Raw genomic sequence first — 14,982 nt, 5'->3', positions numbered from 1 at the left:
CCACCAAGGCCCAGTTTCCTCACCAGCATTATCAGCGATTGAACTGCTTCCTCATATTGTTAAACACAGTCAGGGAACTTTACGAGCAGATGTACAAGTTGGTTTGCTGACACATGTTGCTCTCCAGATTAACAATATGTTGTTGCATTCCCATAAGCAATGCAGTTTAGTATGAGTCTTGTTTTATACTAACTATGAATGAGTGATGTATAAATATCATGAATTGTATTGTAACTCTTTGTATCGTATTCGTGTTTGTTATTTTACAGCTGCCAAATCCTGAAACATGGAGGACCCAAACAAACTTCAGCGTAAAATGTCAACAGCAGGAGAAAGCCTGTACAAAATCCTGGCCCTGGAGAAGGGAGCACCTCCAGAAGAAATAAAGAAGGCATACAGGTGTGTTCATAAAGATCAATACATCTGTCTATTTAGCTAACACTTGGAATCCAGGGCTATATTAAACCATCAGTATGTATTTTTTCCCATTAATTAAATATATGTTTATTTTATAAAAAGACAGATTCTTGAACAAATTACATATTACCATACGACATTAGTGATTGTTTCCTGATTGTAACCGGAGACATTCATTGATACTATTTGTACAACTCATGTGGTTTAGATTGCTCCGTAATATCTTGAGTGAGGGAAATCCTTTTTACTCCCACCGGATTAGTTAAAAAAAAACGGACGCATATTCTGACTCACTTGTTTCCAGGAAACTGGCGCTGAGGCATCACCCCGATAAGAACCCAGACAACCCAGAAGCTGCGGACAAATTCAAGGAGATCAACAACGCCAACTCCATCCTCAGCGATGAGAACAAACGGAAGATCTACGACGAGTATGGATCCATGGGGCTCTACGCGGCCGAGCAGTTTGGGGACGAAGGTGTCAAATACTACTTCCTCATGTCCAAATGCTGGTTCAAGGTGAGAGGCAATATGGTTTTTAAACGTCTACATGTGAAAATTGAGCGAATCTGTCAGTGTGATTTTTTTTTTTTTTTAGGTATGGATTTTCATTTCTGGAGTGTCATAAATTCTTCACGGACTGCATTTATGGCGTTCGATATTAATTTCCTTTCCTTGGTGTTTAGGCCCTTGTGGTGTGCTGCAGTCTTTCCACCTGCTGCTGCTGCTTTTTCTGCTGCTGTTTCTGCTGCGGGAAGTGTAAAACCGCAGAGGATGAGGGCAACAACTATATGGACCCCGAGGACCTGGAGGCAGAGATCAGAGAACAGGATGCAGGTGAGGGACTTTGCTCTTTTGGATTCACTTTAGCTTGTGATGGATATCTTCCAGCTGCATACATAAAATAGTAAATAGTCAAAAATCACATGGGACAATGTTGAGCTGGTGTCTGTTGAATCAAATTCCATTTAGTGTTTAAAAATAAATCCTGGACAAAGCAAAGATTGTCAATATGAAAATCTAATGATACATGATACAGTAACAATCTGAACTGAGACGAACACAACATCACAATGACCTGATCAAACATGAAAAATATTTAATGTGTCGTGTTTATTGTGAATACCAACAAACTGAACAAAAAAAATCCTTTAAAGGAATAATGATGGACAGATCTGGGGACAAATTAATGTTGCTGGATCTTTGATCAGCCATTTATTTTCTGAATTCTCATGGTTGGTGCTTGCGCCGTGAGCCTTTTCACAGTGACCATTCAAGCCTAAAGGGGATTAACAGTCTTGAAATAACATTTAATTATGAAAACAGTCTGTCATTGTGAGTGATGAGAGGTATTAGTTCATTGCAAAACCCAAATGTTGGCAACACCAAAAGAAAACTTGACCGAATTAAACACTTGTTCTACCAACTACCACCCCACCAAATTCTGTTCTCAAATTTGCACTTCCAGCAAACTTCACAGAGAACAATGAGGATCTTTTTTTGAACAGGATATTCTCTGGTCTAGCTCAGCTAAAAACACACGATCACCTTATGACTGCTGTGCAAATACAATCGTTTGCTCAGTGTCAAATTTTGTTTCACAGCAGGAGACCATGTAATAGTTACTCAGCCGAGCTCTGACACCTCAGATTGCGCCTTCACCTCTGAAGGTAAAGTGCACCTGCCCTCTGTGCTCCTTCTCTAATCTGGCAGACTGCCAGGCAGCGTCCTGGGTGTGGACTGTGTACTAACTTTAGCTTCTACAAGCGCTGCAGAATGCTGTTATTAAGCAGTTATTTTTGTATTTCCCTTGTTGCTTATTAATAACGTTGCTCGCTCACACTTGTGGCTGTTGATTATGTTATCGATGTGGAGCACAGTGGAGGAAAATGCTGGATTAAAGTGTGAATGCTAAATATCAAGAGCAGTGGTTCTCAATCTCGCCGTTAAGAGCGTTTCAGAGTAGCCACACAATTATTTATCTGACCAGGGAAATTTCTATTTCTATTATTATCCCTATTTATCAGTTTTCCTCAAATAAAAAATTGCTTGTGAGCCTCTGAGTAATTATAAAAATTCAAGCATTGAACTAATAAACCTGTTTTTCTTTTAACTGTTCAAAGGGTGAGAACCACTGATCTCGAGTAACTGCAGCTCCAAAAAACTATTCTGCTGCTTATTTTTGTTTTAACACGCTTTCTCCTCTATGCTTCATAATCTGTAGCTTAACGCGAGGTATTTGAGAATATCTTCATAAAGCTGTCCTAGTTTGACTTGGTTCTTTTACACCGTTCTACTATTTTGTAGGAAGGTCTTGTTCTCTATTGTTAATCGTTCACCCGATGCCAGAGCTGGAGCACGTATTGAAATCATTTACTCAAGTAGAAAATGAACAATACATACCTCTAATACTCAAGTTAAAGTTCGGCATTAATTTGACTACAAAAAGGTACAGATGTATAAGGTACAAGATGTTCTTACACATTCAGAAGTAAAAGTACTCATGAGAGAGTAATATTACATTATTGGATTAGTATTACAGATGAATCAACATGAGGTGATCTCTATTTACATTTTCTTCCATTTGAAACAAATTTCTCGGTTTTGCTGGGAAATTAATAAAAGTAGAGACGCCTTTAAAAACTCCCTTTTAAAATTTTTTTCCGCACCTCCAGGTGAGAACGCACCAATCGTGATTCAGCCTCAGGCGACCAACGGCACCTCGTGAACCGAGTGAGTGGAGTCCTGATGAAACCACGTCGTCATCAGCGACAGCATTGATTTTGGTGATTTGATTGTGCCAGTGGGTTTGTCTTTGATCCAATCTCATATTTATTTTCTTTTTTCTTTTTTATATTGGGTTGTATGTGGACTGCAGTGCCAAATGTTCAAGCCGTGCAGATCAAAGCTCTGGAATAATTGATTGTTTTTTTTATGTGCACTTTAATATCTTAAGTTCGTGTTTAAAATCCGAACGCTGCCACGACGGTCTGAGAATATTTTTGTTTAAGGTGGCTCTTGGGTCAGAAATGTTTATATATATATATATATATATATATATATATATATATATATATATTTTAAAGCAACATAATATGCTGGTTCCCAATTGTTTAGAGGCCAACCACTCTGTTCAGTCACACTGTACATAGATATTGTAGAAGCATCGGGCTTATTGAAATGATGTACAGTTCATTGAGACTAAACCAAACTGTTTGTGTTCCCTGTTGTGCGTTTGTCTGACAGGCTGTAAATATCTCAATGAGCATTAATGTTTGTAGGTGTGATGCTGACGGGCATTACAGGAACAATGCAACATTTTGGGAGAAACGCTTGTTTACTTTCTTTCTGAAAGTTAGATTTCGGCTTGGGACTTCTTCACATCATTGGACTACAGTCGGTTGTATGATTTCAGAGCTCCCTATTGCAGTCCTTAAAATATATATTAATTGACAATATAGCACCTTTCCTTATTCCTAAAGTTGGGTTTAAATAAATTACTTTGGTGTTGTACATGTCCTCTTTCCCGTCGTTAAACGCCATTCGTATGTTTTATTTCCTAGTTGTGAGTGGGTTTGACTTGAGCGGCATTGACTAGAATAACCCAGATGTGACATAAACGGGACATTAGGTGAGTAGCTGGAACCGGGAGGTGATTTGCCTAGCTTTGCATCAAGACTGGAAGTGGGGGGAAGAGCAAGCCTGGTTAAAAAAAAAAAATCTACCTCTAATGCAAACTCTCTATCGTCACCAAGTTGGAGACACCCTGCGAACAAGAACTGGGCGGATACATTATTATTTGTTAGTTCTGCAAAAACAGACAGATTTTACTTATAGCACACGTGTGTCAGGTTTGTTACCTTTTTTTGAGTCAAGCTAGCTGTTCCTCCCGGTTTCCAATCTTTATGCTAAGCTAAGCTATTGGCCCCCTGGCTTCCAACGCACAGACATGAGTGGTATCGATCTTCTTATCTAATGCTTGTAAAGTCAACAAATGTGTGCGTCTCCCAAAGTATTGAACTAGTTCTTGAAGAGATGGTAGTAGTTCTGTTGGTTAGTTCGCTGCACCTGCACATAAGGTGACCTCAAGAAGTGGGTCAATACGTCTTCAGGTACGTAGAACACTCTTATAAGACTGATATTTTCTGATAAATGCATTTTACTCTTGAAGCTAGAACCAATGACCTACTGATTTGTTTCATTGCCAAATATTACATATAGATGATTTTTTTTTTTTAATGAGTCGAGGCCTCCTTTCAGTGATGATGATCTCGCTGTGGTGTATGTGAGATGATTTATTGCCCAATGCAGGAATGCTGTTGTTTTTAATGTAAATTCAGAGGTGTATTTTTGATATACCCATTCTAGGTTGTATGACTAATTGAGTGTATATTAAGAGAACGCCTTAAATTATATTTTATCATGAATGTATATTATTTTGTATTTCTGCTCGGTGTAGGAATGCACAGTTTGTGCATTTGGTACAAATCTAAATTGTATATGTGCATTATTTCTAGAATTTGATGTGTTTTTCTCAGGTGACTTTCACACTGTGTTTCTATACATTTAAACAAACCCTGAAATGTATATAAAGTCAGTTTTGTATACTTGAGAAAACGTCACTTAAGTGCCTAAATATATTTTAATGTGATTCATTTTTATTTTAGTTTGAATTATTTTGATCAAACTTAAAAAATAAAGAAGAAATTATATATTTAGTTTGATCATCTCTACATTCCCATGTATATTTCCAATCTCTCAACCTTTCCATGTTTCCAAAATGTTTGTTCCTATAGAAGTAATGTTTGTCTGATCAAATAAACTTTGGTGATACTGGAAATGTCACTCAGTCGTCTCGTGATTTGAACAGTTCGCCGCTAGTGACTAGCGCCTCTGAACTCAGTCACCTGCCATTGGCTCCTGCTGTGCTCCACCTCTGAGAGAGAATGCGCGTTACAGCAGCTGGCAAGTCGTCGAGCTTCACTTTGACACGAGTTGAACCAAAAGGGAGGCCCTGGAGTGCAGTCACTTGAGGATATGGAGCTATCAGCAGGGAAGAGTCTGATTGAGACTCATTTGGAGCCTCTTCTATGGTACGTTGTTCCTTCTATATCCTCATATAGGATATATGCAGATCTAATTCATCTCACTACTTGATCTATTATTAGTGTTTTTCACGGTTCTGTCTTCTCTCGGCACCAGTTCTCCAGAGGACGGGCACTCAGACTCTGCATCAGAGTCAAGTGAGGACGCCTCCAGTGTGGACGGCCTGTGGCAGCCCGACCGGCTCTGTCAGGAAACAGGTTCCATGTCGGCGGCGGAGAGTGACGAGAGGCGTTTGGCCCGAAGGAAGCTTTTCCTGGCCTGCGCTGTCAGCCTCGTCTTCATGGCCGGAGAGGTGGTCGGTAAGAGCGTCATCATATCTGATTTTTAATCTGCCACAAATGATCAGGTACTTTAAATGCAAATGTTGACAATTAAAAGGGGTTCTGCTTGTAAAGAGCTTTTGGGACAAAGTCACACTGATGGAAAGTACATTTACTCAAGTGCTGTGCTTAAGTACAATTTTCAGGTACGTTTACTGCTACTTTATACATCTGTACTTCTTCATTTGCTATTTAACTTTTTACAGCCTTTTATCTGGGAGCAAGAGTTTCTTGTGACTTAGCATATAAAGATTTCATAACTTTAAAGATGAAATTGTTTTTATAAATATGACCAGGTGGAATATATAAACACTGCTTACTGTTCCAGTTTATATAAGTATTGAAAAATATCCGTATAGAAAGGCCAAGGAAGCTTTTTGGTGAATGTCACAATGACAGACTGCGTCCACCTTAGAGCACTTGCAAGTTTATTTTTACACCGGAGAAAATGTCACGTTTACTTTGTAGCTTGGTCTTTAAAAAATTCAAAATCATAGGTTTTCCAAACCTGGTACACAATCTTCACTCCTCACACACATACACACATACACACACACACACACACACACACACACACACACACACACACACACACACACACACACACACACACACACACACACACACACACACACACAGAGGTTATACTTCCATCTTTTCTGCAGGGGGGTACGCCGCTCACAGTCTGGCAATCATGACGGACGCAGCACATCTTCTGACAGACTTCGGCAGCATCGTGATCAGCATCATCTCTTTGTGGCTTTCGACCAGGCCTCAAACACACACCATGACTTTTGGCTGGCATCGAGCAGGTGGGATCCAAACACAATGTGTTGGAATCATTGGTTTAAACTGGAATAGTTTGACATTTTGGTGACATGCCTGAACTGCTTTTTCTTTCTTGGATCGATATGAATCTTGCGTTTGTACGTTTGTCAAGTTGTGGCGATTATGAGGGAAACTGAATTATTTCTGTGAGTTTACGCTCCACAGTTACAGCGTATTTTATAAACTGATTCAAGTTATTTTTTAGATAGAGTATATTTCAATTTTAAGGCAACAAAACATATTTCTAGATGAACTATTAAAGATACTAATAACTTTTAAAAAAAAAAACATAATTGTTGGTGTCTTGTCAACATTTTTCATCTAAGGTATTCATTATACTCCTTCAGTTTGATATTACGGGTTGTTGCTGTCTGCCATCTTATGAACTGCTTCCTAAAACGTATGTTTATAGTGTTTGACTTATGAATATATGTATTTCTATGTGATTATTTTGCCCTAGTTCTCTTTTAAATGTGTAATTTACCAGCTATACTACAAAGTCTACTTTTAGAGATTTGTGACATGAGTATAGTTCATCAGTATTTGAGCTGTAACATGGAATAATGTATCTGTGTTAAATAGAGATTCTAGGCATGTTGCTGTCCATGGTGTCCATCTGGGCTGTGACGGCGGTGCTCGTCGTATCCGCCGCTCAGAGGATCTCTGACGGAGACTACGACATCGACAGTCGGATCATGCTCATAACTTCAGGTTGCGCCATGGGGGTCAACGTCCTGTGAGTGAAAAGTGGTTGGTCAGCGGTGATCGGACGCTCTTCCTTAAATGGTTCTGACTTTTGTTTGATTTAGGATGGTCCTGATCCTCCACCAGTCCGGAGGCTCACATGGTCACAGCCACGGGTTTCCCGCCAGCCGGGCGCCTGCGGGCAAACAGCGTCAGGGGAGTGGCCACCATCACAGCCACGGCAACGCCAGCGTGAAGGCGGCTTTTATTCACGTGGTGGGAGACCTGGTGCAAAGTGTCGGCGTCCTGCTCGCTGCCGCCATCATCCACATCTGGGTCGGTGTCGGCCAAAACACTCAGTGACATAGTGATGCTAAGCTAGTATGATGTTTACCATGTTCACCATCTTAGTTCAGCAACATTTAAATACTAGCATCAATTCAACACAAAGTTCAACTAATGGGAGTGTCGTTAGATCTGCAGCATTTGGGCATGAACCAAAAGTATTGGACAAAGTGGAAGTTTGACATGGTGGCGCTCAATGAAAAGTCAGTAAGATTCACTCAAGGTCCACTGATGAGGCTTTTCCAGAGCTTCCAACCACATGTCACAGTCTTTTGAACAGCGGCACAGACGAGACAAGTCAATACTGTGGTTTATTATTAATTATTTGTCATTCGTTTATTCCTCACAGCCTGAATATAAAATAGCAGATCCGATTTGCACGTTCCTGTTCTCGGTTCTGGTTCTCGGGACGACACTTCCAATCACAAAGGATGTTCTCAGAATCCTGATGGAAGGTAAACGCATCTCCTGTGCCCGTGGGGGACGATATCGTTTCATCAACTACATCTAATTTGAACCGCTGTCCTTTGTCTTCTGCAGGCGCTCCGCACGACGTCAACTTCAGCTCCGTGAGAGAACAGTTGCTGTCGGTGAGAGGAGTCGCGTCGCTTCACAGTCTGCACATGTGGCACCTGAGCATGACTCACTCCTTGCTGTCTGTGCACATGGCTACAGGTAAAATCAACACTGAGGACACGGTGTGTTCAAATGGATCTGGTTTTATGGCAGTTGGCTCAATGTAGCCTTCATTTTAATGTGTGGGCGGGTTGTGACAAAAATCAGATTTTTTGTTACTACAATATTACTTTTCTTTACTTTTTGAGACATACTAAACTGACTATTTTTAGGAAATATTTCAGACATCCTATAACACAATATTTTCGTGGCATACTATAACTTTTTTAATTACAAATTTGTGACATACTAAACATTATTTGACATTTTTAATATCCTTTACTATTATTCTGCTCTTGCTTATATAAGTTAGCTTAGCAGATATCTACAGAAGGTCCATGAAATAAAGACTCAGGGATCCAGAGTAGACTTTAGGGTTTTTAGTGAGAATCTTTCTTGATGTTGTAAAACTGTGGAAACCTTGACAACTGTCCATATACATATACATGGATATAAAGCTATTATTGAACATAAAAACATTAAGCCAGAAAAGGTAATGCCATGTGCACACCAAAAGAGTTGCGAATTTTCGTCTGAGTTTACTCGCTTGACTTTATGTGGTTAATTCGCTTTTTCGTAACCATTTGCTGCGGAAAGGGGGCGGGGCTTATCTCTGTGGCTCTACTCTGTGAAAACATTTGCCATTTCCGCCATTCACCATTGAAATAACCACTGGTTCTGCTTTATACTTGTTGAGGAAGTCCCACAAACATTGGAACATCAAACGCCCCCGTGTCTGGGTTCATAATATTATCCGTAGTCGCACACAGCTCCAAATGAAGCCGCTTCCAGCGCTCCTTCAGCGGACCAGCAGCAGTTTGATTCAGTAACGGCAGGACGGTGGTGATGCCAGGCGGAGCTTCTCAACTCTGATTGGCTTTCGCAACTCAGCGTCGGGCGAATTCTTCACCAGAGTTGAAATATTTCAACTCCTGCGAAAAAGCGAATATTCGCAACGCCTCTATTGCGCCGCTCGACGAAAAAGCAAATTTTCCGCAACCATTCACGTCTGTTCATTGACTTAACATGTAATCTACTCGCGCGAATATTTCGCAACTCTTGACCAGTTTGCGTCTAAGCTAGTTTTAACAGTGATGCCAATGGAGAAATGCTAATCGCGATTAGCATCTATTGCTACAATACAAAGGTTATACTAAAATGGTAAACACACAGAGAATATATCGCAGAAGATATTTACATGCTACATACAGAAATACTTACAGACTTAGAACTTCAAAGGCTACCAAACAGTAGCTACAGTATGTCCTCTCAAAAACAATGGAACTAACTACGGTAAAAGAGGAGGGACAAATATATGAACGAAGATGCAATTACATTCTACACCACTTGGCGTCTCTAATGCAACACATGCAAATGAGGGGCAGAACAACTATAGTATGGCATTATATACCAGTGGCGGCCGTGCTTTTCAGACCCCAGCCTTCAAATCACTCTATCAGGTGATAGACAGCTGGGCGCAATCTCACTATTACGAGCATGGAGGACCGACCTGCGGAGCTATGTGTGGACCGACTACTGTATGCATGGAGCTGTGTGGAGCATGTGTGGACCGACCTGCTGAGCTATTCTAACCACTTTGACAAGAAAAAAAGGCGCGGCTCGCCTTGCGATGTTATGCATCCTGGCTGACCGACTTGACCAGCCCAACCCCGTCGGGTCAACAACAATGCATGTTGTCCAAATAACCACCAAACAACCAGTCAAATTTAGTAATAACAAAACAATCCAACAAAATTAAAACACTGCACAGTGTACACACAAGACATTCAGCAGCTGCTGCACCATGGAAGGTAGAGGCGCGGCCCCAGTCCCGGCTGACCAGCAGCACCAACAGCGATGTGTATGATTAAATACGACTGCAGATGTATAAAAAGTAACACCACCATCATTTCACTCACAACATTTCCATAATCCTCTGTGCTAAAGGCGTCATCAGTAAAATCCACCAGCAAGTCATCAGTAAATACACCAGCAGGGTAGCTTTTTGGTTCTAGGTAGAAGCTAGAAGTTTCTAGAAGCTTTGTGCCCAACTGACCAATCACAGCGCATGTTAATGGTCACGCTGGGCCACTGACCAATCACATACATCCACGCCATTTCGCAGGCCCTGCACGTCAAAGAATCCGCCCAAGTTGTCAAACTAAAGATCTGATATGTTGAAGTCCATGACAATCAACCACAACGTCCACTCTTTGTGTACTTTAATCTGCAAAGGCCTGCGTCTTGGGGTCAAAATGACCCGTGTACGAGTGTATATGTATGTGTGTTGATGGGTCATTTTGACCCCAAGACAACGGGAGGGTTAAACTGCTTTCATAACATAGAGAAAAAATGTGATTGGATGAAAGCTTGTCCTTAAAACAAGCTGCACTGCCTGAAGGCTGAAGGCTGCAGGCAGTGCAACAGAGGAAGACAAGGAGCTGTGCAATGAGAAAATGAGCTGATAGGGAAAAATAATTATAATACATGTAGTGTATTTGTGAAAAACAATTAAATTATAAAATAGCTACAACTTTGTGATTCTGTTTAGGCCAGCAGTGAAGGCTTAGCAGGCCCTGACGGCCCACCACTGTTATATACAAATACTTTATTACACTAATATGTAATTTTAACAACCTATACTACTATGGCATTTTTTATGACAGTTTTGTGGCATACTATACAAATACCTTAGTAGCATTCTGTATTGTAACATATGTTATGACTACTATAGCTTTTTATATTGTTGATGCATACTAACTATGCTTTTCTGGAATGCTATATACTATGAGTCATGATTCATATTTAAGATGAATCTTAAAGAAATGTTTCCTGTATTCGTTCTCAGAAGACGGGGCTGATGCACAGATCGTCCTTATGAAGGCAACAAAGCTGCTGCGCTCTGAGTTTGGCTTCTCCAGCGTCACGATCCAAGTGGAGCATTAAAGGACTGCTGACAGCACCATGTTTGTGTGTTTAGTTGACATAAATGTAGATAACATAGATAGATTCAAAATATTAGAGCTGCAAGTCTTTGATAAAACATGCATTATGGCTGTGACAATGTTTATGTTTGAGCTTTGCTTATTAATTTATATTAAAACGTGTTGCACCTTTGTATCAGATTGCCAACTGAACTGGGACTTTCTTTGATACAATAAATGTTTATTTATGTAGTAGCTGGATGCTGTACTTTTTCTACATTATCCTTCCCTGATACCCTATTTATGACTATTACACAGCTCTAATTTACTTATATTAACCCTTTGGGGGCGGGGCCCGCGCCGATGCGGGCGGGAAGGTGTTTTAAGTTCCTAATAAAATCATATCTTCGCGATAATTTGTCACAGAGATATGGTAAAATCTGGCGGAACGAGTAGACACTCCACTTCCTTGACCTATTCCCCCGTCATCTTACGTGATTCACACATTAAATGGTGAGCATCTAAACACGGACATGTTATATGACAAGATTGTAAAGCTTCACTGTGATTTGTCGATTCGTTTCACGAAAAAAGCTAACCAATGAACACTCAGAAAATCACAACGGAACTGCCCACCATAGCTTCATAAACATCCACTTTAGCTTCATAAACACCCACAATAGCTTCACAAACACACTGCTGTTTTTAGTCAGAGAGAAAAATGCCGAGCAAACAGTTTTCCCTGTGTGAAGCACTTTTGGAGATTTGCCGAAGCAGCGACGAGGACGATGTAGGATCACAGCCTGAAGGCTTTGACTCTGGTGATGAAGAGGACTACTCCAACAAAAGATATCCATTTGAAGATCGGTAAGTGTCTTTACTAAACTTTGTTTTTGCAATAGCCTATTTACGTTAGCAAAGCATAGACCCTGCTGGATCTCTGTTACTGCACGGTACATAATCGTTACTACCGTATCCTTCGTGAGTTTGTTTACGTTCGTTAGCATGTCTAGCTTGCGCCATGACCAAAATTGGTCTCTTACGTGTTTGAAAACACACGACACAGAACGTAATCCCTACTACCGTGGCCCTTGTTAGTTTGATAATGTTGGTAACGTTAGTTGCTGGTTCTCTGTAGCGTGGTTGGAAAACGGCACGGTAAATAGTTGTTACTACCGTATCCTTCGTGAGTTTGTTTACGTTCGTTAGCATGTCTAGCTTGCGCCATGACTAAAGATAGTTCTCTTACGTGTTTGAAAACACACAACACAGAACGTAATCCCTACTACCGTGGCCCTTGTTAGTTTGATAATGTTGGTAACGTTAGTTGCTGGATCTCTGTAGCGTGTTTGGAAAACGGCACGGTACATAGTTGTTACTACCATATCCTTCGTGAGTTTGTTTATGTTCGTTAGCATGTCTAGCTTGCGCCATGACTAAAGATAGTTCTCTTACGTGTTTGAAAACACACGACACAGAACGTAATCCCTACTACCGTGGCCCTTGTTAGTTTGATAATGTTGGTAACGTTAGTTGCTGGATCTCTGCAGCGTGTTTGGAAAACGGCACGGTATATAATTGTTACTACCGTACCCTTCTTGTTCTGAGAACTGTTCTTGAAAAAACGAAACTGAAACATGTATTTTGTTTGAAAACAAAAACTGTTGTAATATTAATGTTTCATGTGCACACACCCCATGAAAATTATAAAAGCTTCATGGGGTGTGTGCAAATGAAAAATGACCATTATAACATTTTTTGTTTTCAAATAAAATATGTATTATACTTATATTATTATTATAAATATTTACACAATATACATGTTCAGAAATAGAAAACAGACCCGGGCTGGTGGGGGTGAATCCTCTCTCTAAAATAAATTACTACTAGTCAGTACTAAGTTCACACAGTTTGAACAGTTCAACGAGTGTACATGTGGAGTTGAGCTGTGTACCTGGTGAGCAGTGTCAGGGTCTTTGTCAGTCTTCCACGACAGCGTAGGTCCAGGTGGCTGTAGCGAAGATGCATGTTGTTCACTGTAGCAGCTGTGAATCCTCTCTGTAAAATAAATTACACCGCCTGTCGGTGAGGCTGCGTAAGCGCGCACGCACATACATAAATTGCCTTCAAAGTAAAAGCTCACTCAGGCCAGAATGGGAGAGTAAGATGCCCAGGCCTGGTCTACTGTCACCTAGCGCTGTACACCAGAGCACCATCACAGCCAGTCCTAGCAGCAAAGGGCCTCCTCTTCGCTCCTTGGTGGCTGTACTAGCACTGTGCCAGCGAGAACAGACAGCCACACTGTGACTGTACCAGAGTACTAGCCAGAGCTTCATGAGAGACACACCAGACAACGCCAAGACACACGTACCTAGCAGCATAGAGCAGGCCTGGGCTGTCTCTTCGCTCCAGGTGTGCTAGTGCTCTGGCTAACAGTGCTAGCACAGTCACCCCAGGAGCGGAGGATGCGCAGGCTTTTTGCCTGGCTCCTCTTCGCTCCAATGTAACTATGACTGACATGGCACTACTGGTCATGAAGTGACCGCTCTCGTGTCTCTCAGGTCCTGAAGTGACCACTCTCGTATTGCACAGGTCCTAAAGTGACCACTCTTGTATAGCACAGGTCCTAAAGTGACCGCTCTCACTCTCATTAATGTAGATGCAAAGAGTTTAGCCAAGGTATTGACTCTGAGGCTTGAAACATTACTATCAACATTAATAAATCCTGATCAAACAGGCTTTATCAAAGGTAGGAATTCCTCCAATAATATCAGAAGGCTTCTAAACATAATACAGTTCGCCAGAGATAATAATGTACAAGGCTTGGCAGTTTCTCTGGAATGATTAAATGCTTTTGATAGGGTTGAATGGCCCTTTCTTTTTTATGCTATGGAAAAATTTAAAATGAGTACAGAATTTGATGACTGTGTTAAAGGAACCCCGTCCAATACCTGGGCTACTGAGGTGCTTTTCCCTCTAGATTGATCTGGCTGACGCACTTCTGCTGTACCTCGATCACCTTGCGTTCCTTTGGCTCGGTTCAATGTTCCACGGACATGTTGTAATGAATAAGATGAGTGTATTCTTTTATGCCGTGGCAGAACATTAATATGGCCCTGGGATGCCGACAATTGACACTTTTTTGCTCAAAGCATAACAGTACCGTGCAAGCAAAACCCTTTGCCCTTTCCGGGGTCCAACACCTGCCGTCAATCATGTTCTAATTGCATATATAGATAATCACAGGAAAACAGAATAGCGCCACCCAGTGTACATATTTAAGCAATAAGGTACGAGAGGCAGTACTGTGTTGTGCAATAATCTACTGTTCAAGGGAGTTGTTAGGCCCGACGCGCGTTAAAGTTCTGTCTTGTAAAGTTGTAAAATCAAAATAAATATATAAAAAAATAGCGCAAAAGTCGTACACTCAAACAGCAGCATTAATGATAATAATATATAACCTATGATTCGGTGTGGCGATGCCAGCAAGGGCTCATAATGCATAAACGTTTAAAACGTTAACAAAAGTCTGGAGTTGATTTGCCCAATTGGCCATTATTTGATAGCTAGCCCAGTTTTCTTGTAATTATTGTGCAAGTTTAGGAACATTTTCAGAACCTTTCAGAGTTTATTATGGGTGCATATGGCACGGAATGTTCAGAGCTAGAATGGCGAGCCAACTGC

General features: G+C 40.9%; 2 protein-coding genes across 3 annotated transcripts; both read left to right on the top strand.

The window, feature by feature from the left end:
• Nucleotides 1-286: 286 nt before the first annotated feature.
• On the top strand, nucleotides 287-3,374 carry dnajc5gb (DnaJ (Hsp40) homolog, subfamily C, member 5 gamma b; the record flags this gene model as incomplete). Of its 2 annotated transcripts, none has more annotated exons than XM_079215746.1 (5): nucleotides 287-399; nucleotides 722-935; nucleotides 1,103-1,253; nucleotides 2,024-2,086; nucleotides 3,092-3,374. In XM_079215746.1, 5 exons carry the CDS (start codon nucleotides 287-289, stop codon nucleotides 3,142-3,144), a joined length of 594 nt encoding a protein of 197 aa, XP_079071872.1. In that variant the 3' UTR covers nucleotides 3,145-3,374. The 2 variants fall into 2 exon arrangements, with proteins under 2 accessions (XP_079071872.1, XP_079071871.1); XM_079215745.1 differs by having other exon boundaries at nucleotides 2,021-2,086.
• Nucleotides 3,375-5,433: 2,059 nt separating this feature from the next.
• Nucleotides 5,434-11,446, top strand: LOC306744850 (proton-coupled zinc antiporter SLC30A2-like). Its single transcript, XM_079227545.1, has 8 exons — nucleotides 5,434-5,509; nucleotides 5,619-5,821; nucleotides 6,508-6,654; nucleotides 7,253-7,406; nucleotides 7,480-7,690; nucleotides 8,049-8,154; nucleotides 8,240-8,374; nucleotides 11,223-11,446. The coding sequence occupies exons 1-8, from the start codon at nucleotides 5,454-5,456 to the stop codon at nucleotides 11,318-11,320; spliced, it is 1,110 nt and encodes a 369-aa protein (XP_079083671.1). The 5' UTR covers nucleotides 5,434-5,453; the 3' UTR covers nucleotides 11,321-11,446.
• The last annotated feature ends 3,536 nt before the right edge of the window (nucleotides 11,447-14,982 follow it).

This window comes from Taurulus bubalis (assembly GCF_910589615.1).
Source record: "Taurulus bubalis genome assembly, chromosome: 1".
Lineage (NCBI taxonomy): Eukaryota > Metazoa > Chordata > Actinopteri > Perciformes > Cottidae > Taurulus > Taurulus bubalis.
This window is presented reverse-complemented; position numbering and strand designations above follow the sequence as displayed.

Excerpts from the sequence above, each read along its gene's own strand:
- LOC306744850 (XM_079227545.1), top strand. The coding sequence starts at position 5,454 with ATGGAGCTATCAGCAGGGAAGAGTCTGATTGAGACTCATTTGGAGCCT. Across the intron at positions 8,155-8,239 it reads TCTCAGAATCCTGATGGAAG|GCGCTCCGCACGACGTCAAC; the intron begins GTAAACGCATCT and ends TGTCTTCTGCAG. Across the intron at positions 8,375-11,222 it reads GTCTGTGCACATGGCTACAG|AAGACGGGGCTGATGCACAG; the intron begins GTAAAATCAACA and ends ATTCGTTCTCAG.